At 45.2% G+C, this 16,608-nt stretch overlaps 1 protein-coding gene across 10 annotated transcripts in view; it reads left to right on the forward strand.

Annotated features, from left to right (window-relative positions):
• The window catches only part of FRYL (FRY like transcription coactivator), a 330,165-nt gene that overhangs the window by 251,032 nt on the left and 62,525 nt on the right, over positions 1-16,608 (forward strand). For all 10 annotated transcript variants that reach the window (XM_040418890.1, XM_040418883.1, XM_040418887.1 and 7 more), the window contains 6 exons: positions 151-323; positions 1,712-1,872; positions 12,168-12,278; positions 13,496-13,650; positions 13,774-13,873; positions 14,220-14,388. In XM_040418890.1, the coding sequence (XP_040274824.1) occupies positions 151-323; positions 1,712-1,872; positions 12,168-12,278; positions 13,496-13,650; positions 13,774-13,873; positions 14,220-14,388 (869 nt within the window). The remainder of the gene's footprint in view (positions 1-150; positions 324-1,711; positions 1,873-12,167; positions 12,279-13,495; positions 13,651-13,773; positions 13,874-14,219; positions 14,389-16,608) is intronic.

Consider the following 16,608-nt stretch of genomic DNA (forward strand, 5'->3'; position numbering starts at 1 on the left):
GAGAATGTCCCTTCCCTGTATTGTTGAATAGATTGGATGTATAATTATCACAGCAGAGCCTGTGTGTACTGTGTAGAAGTGCCTGACGTGTTTATCTGTTGGTGTGTAAGTTGCAGAGTAGTAGTTTTAATCTTTTCCTCTCTTTCCTAGTTTAAGTGGAGGCCTTGACAATGAGACACATTCCCTGAACAATACTCTGCTCGAATACGTGGACTTAACGAGACAGTTACTGGAAGCGGAGAACGAGAAGGACTCTGATACACTGAAGGATATCCGATGCCATTTTAGTGCCTTAGTGGCGAATATCATTCAAAACGTTCCAGGTATCCTCACCTATGTATTATCAGGCCCCTTTCAGACGAGCGAGTGTCTCGCTGCGGACTCTCAGCGAGGCACCCAGCCTGAACTTCCAGCACTGCCGAGGTCACATAGCATTATATTGGTTTATGATGCTATGTAACCCTTAGAGGTCTGGAATGTATTAGATAACACTGACAGCAGTAGGTCAGCATTATCCAATACTTTCCAGAACTGTAAGAATTACATAGCATCATAAACATCATAAACCAATATAATGCTATGTGACCCCGACAGCACTGGGAGGTCAGGCCAGGTGCCTCGCTTCGAGTCCACAGCGAGACAGTCACTCATCTGAAAGGGGCCTAACTGTATTACAGTGCATTCAGCTTATAATACAAAGCAGAACATATCCTGCATGGACAAGTTAACCAGCAGATGGGGCTCATTTATGAACAGATATACGCAGATTCTGTCGCATGTTTTAGCAGAATCTGCAGCTTATTCCGCGCTCATGCCAGGTCTAAAAAAGGGAAGGGGACGGGCCAGTAGGCCCGTCTCATTCATCATTTTCTACGCCTGGTTTAGGGTACTTTCACACTAGCGTTTTTCTTTTCCGGCATAGAGTTCCGTCCTAGGAGCTCTATATCGGAAAAGAACTGATCAGTTTTATCCCCATGCATTCTGAATACAGAGAAGTCCGTTCAGGATGTCTTCAGTTCAGTCTTTTTGACTGATCAGGACAGAAATAAAACTGCAGCATGCTACGGTTTTATCTCCAGCCAAAAAAACAGAACACTTGCCTGAATGCCAGATCCTGCATTTTTTTTCTTAGGAATATATTAGTGCCGGATTCGGCATTTAAAATACCGGAATGCTGGAACTGTGAAAAAAATAAATGCCGGATTTGTTTTTCCAGATGACACCGGAAAGACGGATCCGGCATTTAAATGCATTTGTAAGAAGGATCAGGATCCTGATCCGTCTTACAAATGCCATCAGTTGGCATACGTTTTGCCAGATCCGACAGGCAGGTCCGGCGACGGAACTGTTTGCCGGATCACTCTGCCGCAAGTGTGAAAGTAGCCTCAGGTGTGGAAAATGGTCTAAATTTAGACTGCCGCTGGATACGCCGAAGTTATGTAGAGGCCTGCACCTCTACATAACTTTGATGATCCACCACCAGCTATAGGGCTTATTAAGACCGGCATTTAAAACATTCTGTGTGTCCATATGTCAGCATGTGACCAGACTGGATGTATTATAGCAGGTTGTGTATATTGTGTAGCTACAATAGACAGTACTATACTATAGTAATATAATACATGAATAATTTTTAGAGCAATGCTTGTGCAAGCAGGTGATGAGAAGAATGGTGTCTGGATATTGAAGTGAATGTTCTCTTTGTTTCCAGTGCACCAGAGACGAAGTATTTTCCCTCAGCAGAGTCTGCGCCATAGCCTCTTCATGCTCTTCAGTCATTGGGCAGGACCATTTAGCATCATGTTCACACCACTGGACAGATACAGTGATCGGAATATGCAGATAAACCGGCATCAGTACTGTGCACTGAAGGTAATCTATTTCTCATGTCAGATGAGCTGCATCTAGCTGTAAGTGTCAGGGCTACTGGCAGACACCCAGGCAGGTAACTGTCCGTCATTATATTCCATTTAATCCCCCGTGCATGACAACAAGATTTCACCCAAACTCTGGAACTCACTATCCCAACACATCAAAGTCTACAGCTGTCCCCCCTCCAAGTAGTCCTCTATGCATTCCACTGCTGGTTTGTATTGCCATACAAATGACTGATCTGGAGTCAGCGGTAGTTCTGTGCATGTATCACTGTACTTATTAGGGCTTGTCGGAGGTGACTGATTGCTTTTATATGTCCCTCTCTCTGTCGCATTAACTTTTCAAAAACCTCCCTGCCACGTCCCTGATATTGACTAGCCAAGAAAACTTACCGAGAAAGAGTAAGGTTGAGTGCACATTGTATTATAGTTGATGTGAAAAATAGAGCAGCATGCAGCTCAAAGTGATGGATTTCCTCGTAAACTGACAGTAAGTCAGTGGGGTCCATTGGGTCATGTTTGTGTGCCCTGCATGTGACCGATCCGGCACTTGGTTGTGTTTTCTGTTTGCGACCGAGATCGCAAAGCAGAGTTCATTAGAGCCCACCACATATGTCACTAGTATGTGTTTTGTGCTTTATTCCAGGAGCCTTGTCATGAGTGCAGTTGCTGTAGGTTCTGTCCATACCTTGTCCAAATTAGGCTCTGTCAAGTGACAGCCGATGAACTCCATTGACTTTTAAGCCCCTTTCACATGAGCGAGTTTTCAGTACAGGTGCAATGCGTGAAGTGAACGCATAGCACACGCACTGAATCCTGACCATTCATTTTTATGGATCTGTGTACATGAGCGTTGTTTTTCACGTATCTTCTCTGCGTTACGTGAAAATCGCAGCATGTTCTATATTTTGTGTTTTTCACACAGCCCTGGCCCCATAGAAGTGAATGGGGCTTCCGTGAAAAACGCATTACATCCAGATGTAATGCATTGGTTGCGAGGAGATGTACACTGAACAAAAATATAAACGCAACACTTTCGGTTTTGCTCCCATTTTGCAAGATTTGAACTCAAAGATCTGAAACATTTTCTACATGCACAAAAAAAACATTACTTTTAAATATTGTTCACAAATCTGTCTAAATCTGTGTTAGTGAGCACTTCTCCTTTGCCGAGATAATCCATCCCACCTCACAGGTGTGGCATATCAAGGTGCTGCTTAGACAGCATGAATATTGCACAGGTGTGCCTTAGATTTCCCACAATAAAAAGGACACTCTGAAATGGGCACAGTTTTGCCTTACGGTCACATAGAGTTGATCAGGTTGTTGATTGTGGCCTGTGAAATGTTGGTCCACTCCTCTTCAATATCTGTGCGAAGTTGCAGAATATTGGCAGGAACTGGAACACGCTGTCGTATACGCCGATCTAGGGCATCCCAAACATGCTCAATGGGTGACATGTCCGGTGATTATGCCAGCCATGCAAGAACTGGGATGTTTTCAGCTTCCAGGAATTGTGTACAGATCCTTGCAATATGGGGCTGTGCATTATCCTGCTGCAACATGAGGTGATGGTCGGGGATGAATGGCACAATGGGCCTCAGGATGTCGTCACGGTATCTCTGTGCATTCAAAATGCCATCAATAAAATGCACCTGTGTTCGTTGTCCATAACATACGCCTGCCCATACCATAACCGCACCGCCACCATGGGCCATTCGATCCACAACTTTGATGTCAGCAAACCGCTCACCCACACGACGCCACACACGCTGTCTGCCATCTGCCCTGAACAGTGAAAACCGGGACTCATCCGTGAACAGAACGCCTCTCCAACATGCCAGACGCCATCAAATGTGAGCATTTGCCCACTGAAGTCGGTTACGATGACAAACTGCAGTCACGTCCAGACCCCGATGAGGACGAAGAGCATGCAGATGAGCTTCCCTGAGACGGTTTCTGACAGTTTATGCAGAAATTCTTTGGTTATGCAAACCGATTGTTGCTGCAGCTGTCCGGGTGGCTGGTCTCAGACGATCATAAAGGTGAACATGCTGGATGTGAAGGTCCTGGGCTGTTGTGGTTACACGTGGTCTGCAGTTGTGAGGCTGGTTGGATGTACTGCCAAATTCTCTGAAACGCCTTTGGAGACGGCTTATGGTAGAGAAATGAACATTCATTGCATGGGCAACAGCTCTGGTAGATATTCCTGCAGTCAGCATGCCAATTGCACGCTCCGTCAAACATTGCAACATCTGTGGCATTGTACTGTGTGATCAAACTGCACATTTCAGAGTGGCCTTTTATTGTGGGCAGTGTAAGGCACACCTGTGCAATATTCATGCTGTCTAATCAGCACCTTGATATGCCACACGTGTGAGGTGGGATGGATTATCTCGGCAAAGGAGAAGTGCTCACTAACAGATTTAGACAGATTTGTGAACAATATTTGAGAGTAATGGGTCTTTTGTGTATGTAGAAAATGTTTCAGATCTTTGAGTTCAGCTCATGCAAAATGGGAGCAAAACTGAAAGTGTTGCGTTTATATTTTTGTTCAGTGTAGATTGTTATTTTTAAGGTTTTATTTTCACACGCGTTAAAAACGCATCAAAACTGCATCCACGTGGAAAAAACTGAACGCAATCTCAGATATAACTGACTGCAGTTTTTTTTCCTTAACAGACCCTGAGAGAATTCGTAACACTGGTGCGAAAGAGGCCTTAAAGGGCATCAGTCAGCAGGATTAACGCTATTAAACCAGCCATAATGCCTGATGGGGCACACATTGCTAATTAAAGCCATGGCTTTCATCCCCAGATCTGTGCTACAAATCGGAGAAATAAATGTTTTAAAAAATATGCAAATTAGGGTTTAAGTGCACTGAGGCCGGCTATAGCCACTGGGTGCACCTTAGCTTCTAAGCTCTGCTTCCCTGGACATTTCCCCTCAATTGTCAGAACCAGGTGGCGGGGGGATTCCAAGGAAGCACAGTGGAAGAGCTAACTGAGTTACTAGGGTGCACTCTCAGTGGTGATCATGCTTACCTCGTTCCGGTTCCATCACCCCGCAGGCAACTCTGCAGGTCCCGGCTCTCTAGAATCAATATCCTGTTGATCAAGGTCACATGACCACTGCACCCAATCACTGGCTGCAGCGGTGACCTATCACCCATGTGATACGTCACTGGGTCACGTGCCATATGGATGACAGGTCACCGCTGCGGCCAGTGATTGGTTGAAGAGGTCACGTGACCTCCTCAACAGGATGTTGATTCTAGAGAGCCAGAACCTGTGGAGGTGGCAGTAGAGCAAAAAATTTCAGTGAGACCTGTGACATGCTTTGGCGGTGATGAAGCTGGAAAGCAGCGCTGAGGACCAGGTAAGTGTGATCACCACTGCAGGTCCAGCCAGTCTGTGCGGTTTGGTAAAGCTAGTTTGAAGTTACAAAACCCCTTTAAGCCCTCATGTGCATATGCTTAGAAACTATTATTTCACCTAAACGCAGCCACGGATTGGGCATAGAAGGGTAAGGTTTTAATCAGCAAGGTTAACCCTGCCAACCTCATGGCTGGTTTAATAGGGCTGATCCTTCTGACAGATGCCTTTTTAATTTAGTCTTCTCAGGTGCAACTGAGATTTGTCGTTTTGCTGGGGAAAAATGGCACTCCACACAGGGTTATTTTTTCCATAAAGTGTGACAGAATCTGCGACGGACCCCCAGCACTTATGTGAAGAGAGCCTTAGTTCTTTATGTCAGACGTCTGTTGTCTTTTGAAGGTCAGAATAGCATAGCGTGCTGCATTATTCCATCCAGCTCCAATCCTCACTCATATCCCCCTCTGCCCTGTCTTACATGCTGTCGCTGACCAGTACAGAATGCTTTTCCATCGGAGGGAGGATTAAATAAAGTGTGAGAGCACTTCTGTTTCTAGGTCATTGCTCCATATAACCATTGTAGGTGCCCGGATCACGACTGCACAGATCTCTTTTTCTGCACAAGATAATCTCTGTATTTATAACCCGAAATACGTCTAGCCCTTTATAGTCCAACAGATTGCTTACTTTATTAACCTCTGCACTGCCTCACATCAGAGCTCTTCTATGGATTATTATTAAAGGGATTCTGTCACCAGATTTAACCCTACTAAGCTAGCTGACAGTGATGTGCTAATGTCAGCTAAACCTAACTAGCCCATTACTTTCTTTTATCTATGCCCCCGTTACGCCAGAAATCTAACTTTTATAATATGCTAATTAGCCTCTAGGAGCGGAGGGGGGGGGGGGGGGGGCGTTGTTCCTGCTCCTAGAGGCTCCGTTCTCCCACCTTTGTCGCCTCACTCCAAGTCCTGATTGACCGGGCCAGGCAGCGCTCGCATCTGTCTGCCAGCCCTGTGCTCTGGTGAAATCTCAGTATTCGGCGGAAGACGCGGTGAGGGAAAGACGCTGGCAGCTTCCTCACCACGCCAGCGCAGAATACCGAATGGCACGAGATTTCTCCAGAGCACAGGGCTGGCAGACAGACGTGAGCGCTGCCTGGCCCTGTCAATCAGGACTTGGAGGGAGGCGACAAAGGTGGGAGAACGGAGCCTCTAGGAGCAGAAACAAACCCCCCCGAATTAGCATATTATAAAACTTAGATTTCTGGCGTAACGAGGCATAGATAAAAGTAGGAAAAGGCTAGTTAGGTTTAGCTGACATTAGCTTAATAGGGTTAAATCTGGTGACAGAATCCCTTTAAAGCTCCATTCATTCCATGGCGCTGTACATATGATAAGGGGTGCACATACATAATACAGACATTAAGCATGAACAATACGAGTTACAAACTGGTACAGAAGAGGAGAGGACCCTGCCCATGAAGGATGTACGTGTAGCCAGTGTTGGTACTGTTAGACTAGAGGTGATGTTCTGAGCTTCTATGAATGTGACATATTAGCATTTGGTGGAGATCGGGGGCGAATCCCTACCAGTTAAGATGAACATTTGCTGGGACTGCTGGCCCTGCCCTCCCCACGCCCCTTTTCAGGAAAGTGGCCAGGCCAGTGGAGTAACGGTACTTGCTTAAATTTTTTTACACTATATATATTATTAACCCTCAGAGCTATCTGGTCCTGTTCTGAACCTAGTTCCCACCGCCACTGGATACTGTACAGCCTGTAGCATTACCCTCCTTCCATAGGCGGAGTAAATGCATTTGCACTGGATACTATACTTCCGCTAGCATTCCTCTCCTTCCGTAGTAGGAGTATTTGCACGGTACATTTTGTGGTATTACCCTCTTTCCATAGAGTAGTTGCACTACCACTGGTTCCTATACAGACTATCGCATTACCCTCCTTCATTAGGCAGGTAACTGCACTTCCACCAGATATCATACGTCCTGTTGCATTACCCCCTCTGCAGGCACATTTATTGCACTAAAACTGGTTATCATTTGTCCTTTCAGATTTCCCACTTCTGTAGGTGGATTAGTTGCACCACAATTGCATTCTGTAGATGCGGTAGCATTACCCTTCTTCCATTGGCGGAGTAGTTTCACAACCAGTAGTGCTTACACTACCAGTGGACCCGGTACATCTTGTCGGGTTCCCCTCTTTCGTCAGCAGAGTGATACACTGTCTCTGGAAGCCGTCCATCCTATTGCATTTTTTGTCTTTCTTAGGTGGAGTAATCGCTTGAACGTGGACTACCGCGACTACTCTCACTTCTTCCTTGTCGCATTGCATCCTGTTCCATGGAAGGCTTATTGCTAGACTCGATACCTACAGTCGCCTTATCCCCCGTCATAGGTGGTATTTTGGCACTACTAGATACTGTGACTACACCACACTATCTCTTTCCTCAGGTAGTCCTTGTTTGGATTGGATTGGTATCTGGCGCCTACGTGGCAGCCTCTGTCTTTCAAGTAGGACTGTAGCTGACAGGCTGTTGACTCAACACGCTCTGCATCCATTCTCTGTCAGTAGGTGGAACGTCTGCAGTTTCCTTCCTTCACAAGTGGAGCGTTGCGCTAGCACCATTTTCTTGGTGACTACTCAGGGGGAGCCTCTCCTCTGTCCCTAGAGACCATAGTTGTGGCTATGGCCTCCCCTCTATGGGGCAGCCTTGCGCTGGCCATAGATTTTATGGCTACTGCTGTTCCGTGTCCACTACTGTGTGACTCCGTCCCAGGGGGAGTATTTGTGTTCATTGTTTTTACCGCATCCCCTTTCTCCATGTGGAGTATCGGCCCTGGTGTTTTGTGCGGTATCTGCGCACTATTCCCCCTTCTAGGGGGGGAACCTTCTTTCTAGTTGTAGCTGTGATTGTGCCTAAATTTCCTTCTCACAGGTGGCACTGTGCTCATGTTCGGCCATCACTGGGTGCGATAGATCCTCCAGGCCTTATATGTATGGTGTTCCTGAGGCGCTGGCTGACAGGTACTCTTATTCCCTATAGTGCTGTTATCTGCCCATACCATGACGTGCTGCAGCTGGTGGGTTTGCTCACTTCTCGTGGGTATTAGTACGGTTTTCTCTGCATGGTATAACCTGCCGGTTTCTATGGTGCTGGCTTTGCGCCTTCTTCCCTTCACATGTAGTGCATCGCCTCTACCATCTACTATGGTGACAGCATCAGCATTGCCTCCTTGTGGTTTTGGATTTGCACTTATTCAGTTTGCATATGTGAATTGTTTGCATGGCTCCCCTCCGCGGGTAGAGCGGTCGTACTGTCCTTGTTGTCATCCCTAATTGCTGGTTCCCTACTGAGCCGCATCAGACTCTTCTACTTCTCCCCTTCCGCAGGGCGAGTAGTTGCACTTTCTCCAGGTACTGTTTCTGCCTGCTCAGCCAGTTTCCATAGCCATTGAGTTCTCGTTTGCCCCCTTTCTGCTGTAGAGTGCCTGCGCAGGTGGTATTGGTTCTGTTACCAGTTTTTTTCTGGGACTTGTGGCGTTTGGTGTCCACACTCCCTTCCTGGCGCAGTATTTATGCCATCTCTGGTTCCTTTCGGCCCGTATTGTGCATTCCTCGGATAACCCCTTTCTTTTTTTCTTTAGGTGGGGTTGTTCCGCAGTGGCAGCCAACAGTGTCTGATGGGTTTACACAACCTTTATATTTTTGTCCCTTTGGCCTAGGTGTTTTTTTCTTTAGCTTCTGGTTAGGTCTGCCAGTTCAGGCAGCCTTCCATGACTCTCCTCTCTGGTCCTCCTCTACCTACCGCTACTTATCACATTGGCGTTTCCATTGGGGAACACTCTTATGCAGCAAACCCCTTGGCCGTAGGTCTGAAGCGGACGTTTTTGCTTCCGGAGGACACTTTTTTCCTGTCAGTTACTCCCCTCCTTTTTTAGGGTTTGGGTCGGTTTCACTGCCTTGTTCCCATTGACTTTCTTCACTCCCTCAATAACTTTTTCTTGTGGGCCAATTTCATGCCTGTCATCCAGGTTCTCTAGCCCTGCTTTGTTCATCATGGTCCCGCTGGAGTGGTTTTCTCTCCTGGCAGCCTGTTATGGTTTTGGGGCCTTGCTTTCTGGCACCCCTACTTCATCTCCCGTTGGGGGGGCAAAATTTTTGTCACCTCTGCACTTCTCTGTCTCTTGATATCCGAATGCCATTTTTAGTTCGTCTTCTTCCAATCCGTTTTCCACTGAGTGGTTCCCTTTTTTCTTCTCACACCGTGTTGTATCTGTTAATGGCTCTAGTGTGTTTTTTTCCTGAGGTTCTGACCCATGGATATCACTTCCTCAGAAGTCTTCTGAATGCAGGCTAGGTCTCTCTCTCTCCTGTATCTTCTGCAGTCTTCTAAGCCGCGACTTATATTCCCTGGACTGTTCTCCTGCCCAGCCGCAGCCTCTGCGTGTTCAGCCGCTCTCTGGCTGGCCTTCCTGGGAATGATTCTTTCTGTCCCTTTTCAGGGTTCCGGGTCTGTCCTCCCCTGCATTTCTGTGCGGGGCATTATGACCGGTCTTGGATTCATTCTGTTCTTGTTCCCTCCCCATGGTACTGCTCTTTTACGTCCCATGGTCTTCTGTGTCCCCCAATGATACGAGCGAGAAAATAGGATTTTTTTTGCTTACCTGTAAAATCGTTTTCTCGCTGAGTTCATTGGGGGACACGGCTCCCACCTTGTAAGTGCATTGCTGGCTCTCCTTGATGGGTCCCTCCGGTTCTTGATTCTGACCCATCTTCGCCTTTCTTCCTTTTTCTTATTCTGTTGGCTTCTCCTGGCTGCTCCTACTGTTTTCGTACAGACTGATTAGCTCAGTGTCTGCAGGAGGGGTATAGCTGAGGGGAGGAGCTAACCCTTTTTTTGTATAGTGTCGCCTCCTAGTGGCAGAAGCTATACCCATGGTCTTCTGTGTCCCCCAATGAACTCAGCGAGAAAAGGATTTTACAGGTAAGCACAAAAAATGCTATTATTCACGTATACATTATATCAGAGGTGCTCAACCTTTTCTGGTTACACATCCAGGATGCCCAGATAATGGGAAAATACATGTGAGCAGCCCCTAGAAAGGGACAGACATGTCTGTGACCGCAGGGTTGTGGGCTGCAGGTTGTGCCCCCGCCTGACATTTTTTGGTGTTGAAAGGTTTTCTGAGAAATGCAAAGGAACGCTCTCACCATTTAGGAGACTGGATGTCCTCTGGCCCCTTGTGCTGTAAGCTGAGGTGGTCAGCGATAGCTTCACAAGCCTGGTCTCCACTTGATATCCTCTTGTACGCAACATGTTCCTGGGCCCCTACTTGTCAGACATTTGTCCAATCCTGTGGATAAAACCTGAGTGCAGTAAAGCTGATCATTAGTGCTCATGAGCAGAGTTCTGTGAAGTCTAATTGCAGTAGATGGGGTTTGACAGAGCAGATGATTATTGGTGTTAATAAAAGGTAATTTTGAGGTGTCCTGATGGACTGTGTTACTTCCCCTCAGCCTGACTAATACAACTGTGAAATAGCCTGACCTGGCATGAGAGGTGCAGCTGATTTGGAGACTTTTATATCCGCTTTATTTTTTCTCCCAGAGCTGAAGTAAAACGATGATTCTTTATTAAAGGGGTTCTCTGTGAATTAAGAAAATTAAAATACTTAAATATTACTTTATTATAAATATATTCCCAAACACCTTTCATCAGTTATAATGGCTCGTCATGTCTGGGGAGCAATCATTAGGAGAAATAAAATGGCCGCCATCCTATTGGTACCTCAGTGTCCTAATCACAACACTGAGGTAAAAAGCTGCCTCATCCTCCTCTCTGCTCTGCTTGTCAGGGATTATGATCCTGAATACATTTTAATATGATCTTGAGCTGAATCTCTGTAGGAATGGAGACATGATAAAGTACAGAGAGGAGGTGGGGATGTGGCTGATGAGCAGCAGCTCTTGTATGCAGTCTCCATTACCACAGTCTGTCCTGTGCTCCATTCTTGCGGATTCAGCTGAAGATCTTATCTGTATTACGGATCATAATCCCTAACAAGCAGAGCAGAGCGGAAGATGAGGCAGCTCTTTAGCTCAGTGTTGTGAAGTAACTTGTCTTCCTGTGTGATTAGGACAGATTTTGTCTGCACTAATAGGACGGCAGCCATTTTATTTCTCCTAATGATTGCATCCCAGACAGAACGAGCCATTATAACTAATGAAAGGTATTTGGGAATATATTTATAACAAAGTAATATTTAAGTATTTTCATAATTCCCGGAGAACCCCTTTAAGATTTAAAGGGTTGGTAAGAGATATAAAAAAAAAAAATCTATGACCAATAAACCTTAAAAATGTATAAAATAATCTATCTTCACCTTTTAAATGTCCCACCACTCACTCTAGTGCTGCCCATCCAGTCCCTGCCATACAGAACTGATGACGTCCCCTGGCTTCAGCCAGTCATTGTGCTTGAACGGCATGTGGTTTCGGCTGTAGATACTAAGTTTGAATTGCCGCTGATCTGCACAAGGATTAGCCGCTTTGTCTCTCAGTGGAGCTAAACCTTTGCTTTCTCCATACACAGTCCATGGAAATAAATTGCGTGCATTTTATTTCTTCAGTGGAGCCAAAAGCCACACAGAAATTTTTCCTACCATGTGAACAGAGGTGCAGAAAACCCATTCATATGCATGTGGTTAGGGTCGTTATTAAATTTGATGCAGATTTGGGCGTAGAATCCCATGAGATTTGGGTCAACAGGACTTACCCTCCTAGTGGTTGATCTATAAAAGTAGTATAAAAACAATTTCAGTTCTGTATAGAAAATGGTATAAGACTAACTAGCTGTGAAGCATGGGGGATTGCTGACTTGTGTGTTCCTCTCTTTCCAGGCAATGTCGGCTGTGCTGTGTTGCGGCCCCGTTGCAGATAATGTTGGACTTTCATCAGATGGTTATCTGTATAAATGGCTGGATAACATCCTGGACTCCCAGGACAAAAAGGTAACATAGATTGGTTGCCATGTCTTTTACATTTCTTCGACAATACCCTATGGATCTACAGTCTGTACTAAAGGGATTGTCTCCTCAAGACAGCTGCTTCTCTACAGGCCCTGGCCAGGCGATACAAGGTGATTCCCGCAAGTGTCGCCTGAGTATACATTTGTCATGTAAATTCAGAGACCAGCGTGAGAGTCACTCTTACTTATTAATAAAGGGGTCCCAAGCGGGTAAATCTGCTCTGTGACCATCATATACTCTAACAGAACATGTGGATAGGCGTCTTTCTTAATGAGACAACCTCTTTAAGGCCACCTGCACAGATTGAAGATTACACACTTTTTTCCAGGTGAAAAATGCAGTGTAATACAATAATAGCAAAGTGTATAAGATTAGACAAATCTCATGTACATTTTACTTTTTCGTTCTGTGTGGAAGTTGACCTGCTGTGCAGATTTTGAAATCCACTTCATGTCAATTGTTTGTGCCAGTTTCATCTTTTTCAATGGAAGGGTGAGATCTGCGGCAAATCCGCATCAAATCAGCACCAAATAGCGCACGTAACGCGTGCGGGATTTCTGCCAGACAGCCTGCACCCATGTGCAGGTAGCTTAAAGGGGTTTTCCAGTACTTAGATATTGATGACCTTCAGGATAGGTCAACAATGTTAGATCGGTGGGGTCCAACGCTGATCAGCTGTTTCAGGCAGCTGCTGGTGTCAGAAACTATACAGTGGATGGAAGTCTCCGTCCACGGGTGTAGTTTTCTAGAGTGCGCCCTCCACAATCTTCAGGGGTTCATTCTCGATGTAGGTGCGGGTCCCAGAGGTGGGACCTGCACCTATCAGACAATGGGGGCATATCCTAGCGGGGCATATCATTGCCCTGTGATCAGCCGGCAGGCGAGAGAATGATCTTTTGTCGGCTGATCGCTTCTTTTATGAGACAGCAGCACATCTCCCCATGTATACAGGGACAATCATGGAAACTAACAATTGCTGAAATTATTGTAAACTATGAACGATTATTTGTGCGGCTGTTCACCCCGGACAATTGCCCAGTGTAAAAGCTCCTTCTGCCGAGCGTCAATCTGCATTCGTTGAGAGCTAAGGTTTATACTACCGAGTTCTCTCCTCGGTCAGTCAGTCCCAAATGTAATCTTTTGAGATACTTTGTATGTTCGGTATTGAGTTGTAAGTTGATTTGTCTTTGTCTGTTTAGGTTCATCAGTTGGGGTGTGAAGCAGTGATGCTTTTACTAGAACTCAATCCAGACCAGAGCAACCTCATGTTGTGGGCAGTGGACCGCTGCTACACTGGCTCCAAAAGAGTGGCCTCTGGCTGCTTCAAAGCCATAGCCAGTGTTTTCCAGAACAGGTATTCCCGATGCTATATGTACATGTGTATATAGGTTATACAGCTATTGTTACACTGTGTACAAGGCATGTAGCGTCTCCTGTGATCATGGTGTTCAGCGCAATCTATGTAATCTCTCTCTAGGGATTACCAGTGTGACACAGTTACCCTCCTTAATCTGATCCTGTTTAAAGCGGCGGATTCTGCCCGGGATGTCTATGAAGTTGCTATGCAGCTATTGCAGGTTCGTAAACCTTGTTTATTGCACCGTGCGGGTGTAAAGTCCAGTAACTGAGCAGCATATCGTGCATAAAGCTTTTTACCGGTTCATGTAATGCTGTGACCTCACTGTATAAAGAGCAGGAACAGTGTGATACCTCGTAATAAAATTATGCTTTAAAAGCTATACCATCTGTTTTCTTCTAAAAAAAAAAAAAAAAGATAGTCATCGTGATTGGGTTGGGGGCAAGGGCGGACTGGGAATTTAAAGTGGCCCTGGATCTTTGATTCCTACTAATTTTAGCAGTGTTATTTTATGTAGAATTTATATGCTGAGTACTTACCTGAGTTCTTTCTATTGGCTTTCGTAGATTCTGGAACCGAAGATGTTTCGCTATGCTCACAAATTAGAAGTCCATAGAACGGATGGAATATTGAGTCACCCATCTCCACTACCACACTTGTACTCCGTATCTTACTACCAGCTCTCTGAAGAATTGGCGCGCACCTACCCAGAGCTAACACTTGCTATTTTCTCAGGTATTCAGTTCACCTCGTCTTTACAATGACCAACATAGCAGGCAGATAAGAGAAGGTTTCACAGCAGCATATCCAGTGTGACTTTTATTGGGGACCAAGAGTGCACACACATAGCAATACGACGTTTCAGCTACGCAGTAGCCTTTCTCAAGTATACTGGTACAAAGTTATTCAAACATATAAATATCTTATTAAGCCCCCCCCCATGTGACAAAATAAAACCAATAAGCACAAGCAACTCTTTAGTACCACCTGTGTATTAATTAAAATGATCACTGCTACCAATAGAAATGTTGCACCACAATCATATGTACCTGGTATTCATTAGAGAAACTCCACCTGCATCGTCGTATTGGCAATACATGTCGGCGTCTCCATAGGTCCATTGCGCATGTCCGTGATGTCATTGCGTCGATGTATGGACGGGGCACCGTCACCACAGCCAGCAATAAAGCCGCACCCATCTCTACAGAAGCGCTGAATGTGAACCAATAGACACCGCTATTATCGGTCACATGCCAAGCGCGTCATCAATCACGTGACCCGCAAAAGGTTCTAGAGCACTGTAAACATACGAAGGATACCAATAGATCTGCTCTGTAAACCACCGCTGTATGTTATATTTAATGCACAAAAAAGAGCAATCATATATCCCATAAGTCTTATTGTGTGGTTTGAACATAGAATAGAATATTAGGCAGAGCGCCAATATAATCGGTCACTGAAACCATATAGGAGACAATGACCATATCATTATCCACAAGTATTACCAAGACTCAGATACAAAAGGGATATATATATAAAACAATGAGTAACCATGTACATTATGGGGCAAGTGATCATGTAAGTGAGATGCTTAAAAAATTCAAGTGAATAAAGGTGTGTGTAACAAATATATAAATATACACACCTTAAAATACCCAGTAAAAACATGATATACTGAATCGGACATCATCCTGTAAGAGTATTTTACCTATCTACATTGTTTGCATTAAACTCGATATTCAATCCCTGGGGTTGTAAAGCTTGTAAAGTGAAAATCCATTTCAACTCTTTTTTCTTTAGCCTACGTTCCCCGTCTCCTCCTCTCTTGGGAATCTGCACCGAGTCGATGACCCGGAATCTCAGTTGGCTGACAGAGTGTCCACAATCAGTGAAATGTTTGGCGACTGGCTTATCCAGAATCCTTTTCCTTATAGTACTTTTGTGTTTGTTAATACGCTCCCTGACCTCCATGGTCGTCTCTCCCACATAGATTAAACTACATTTAGTTGATTTGGAGTGGTTCAATGGACGCCTTGAATGAATTTCATCAACACCTTAACCATGGGATTCCCGGGCTGCAATTCACTGTGACTTCCTCTCAGGAGGAGTTACAGTTTCTTGACGTCAGGGTATACCTAGAAGGAGGCCAATTAAAAACGGATTTGTATAAGAAGCCTACAGATAGGAATAATCTTTTAAGATATGATAGTAACCACCCTCGCCGCATGCTTGACTCCTTACCTTGGAGCCAGATGCTGCATGTGAGACGAGTGGTGTCAGATGATGATGTATTCACGAACCGTATTGATGAGATGTGCAATACATTTGCCAAGAGAAAATATCCGTGCAGGTGGCTACACAGATCGAGGGCCCGAATCTCCTTGGCTGACAGGGTTTCCACCTTTCAGGTGTCCTCTAGGAACAGGAATATGGGACGAATCCCGTTTGTATCTATCTATGGCCACCACAGTACAGACATTGCACAAATCCTGAGAAAGGATTGGCATATCTTACACAGTGGTCTCCCTTCAGTAAGTGAATTTGACAAACCGCCATTGATGGCATACAAACGTGGTGTTAACTTACATGACAAGTTGATTAAGACCGACATATGTGAGGTTAATAGAGGAGGTCAGACATATTTAAAACCTAGAAAGACAGGCAATTTCCCATGTTTGGGTTGTTGCAATTGTGGAAACATGTTGAAAGGTAACACCTTTGTTCACCCATACAGTGGCAAGAAATTCAACATTAGAGAGTACTACACATGTCGATCCAAGTATGTCATCTACATGATCGTCTGTCCCTGTAGTTTAATCTATGTGGGAGAGACGACCATGGAGGTCAGGGAGCGTATTAACAAACACAAAAGTACTATAAGGAAAAGGATTCTGGATAAGCCAGTCGCCAAACATTTCTCGGACTGTGGACACTGTCAGCCAACTCAGATTCCGG

This window comes from Bufo bufo, chromosome 2, assembly GCF_905171765.1.
Source record: "Bufo bufo chromosome 2, aBufBuf1.1, whole genome shotgun sequence".
NCBI lineage: Eukaryota > Metazoa > Chordata > Amphibia > Anura > Bufonidae > Bufo > Bufo bufo.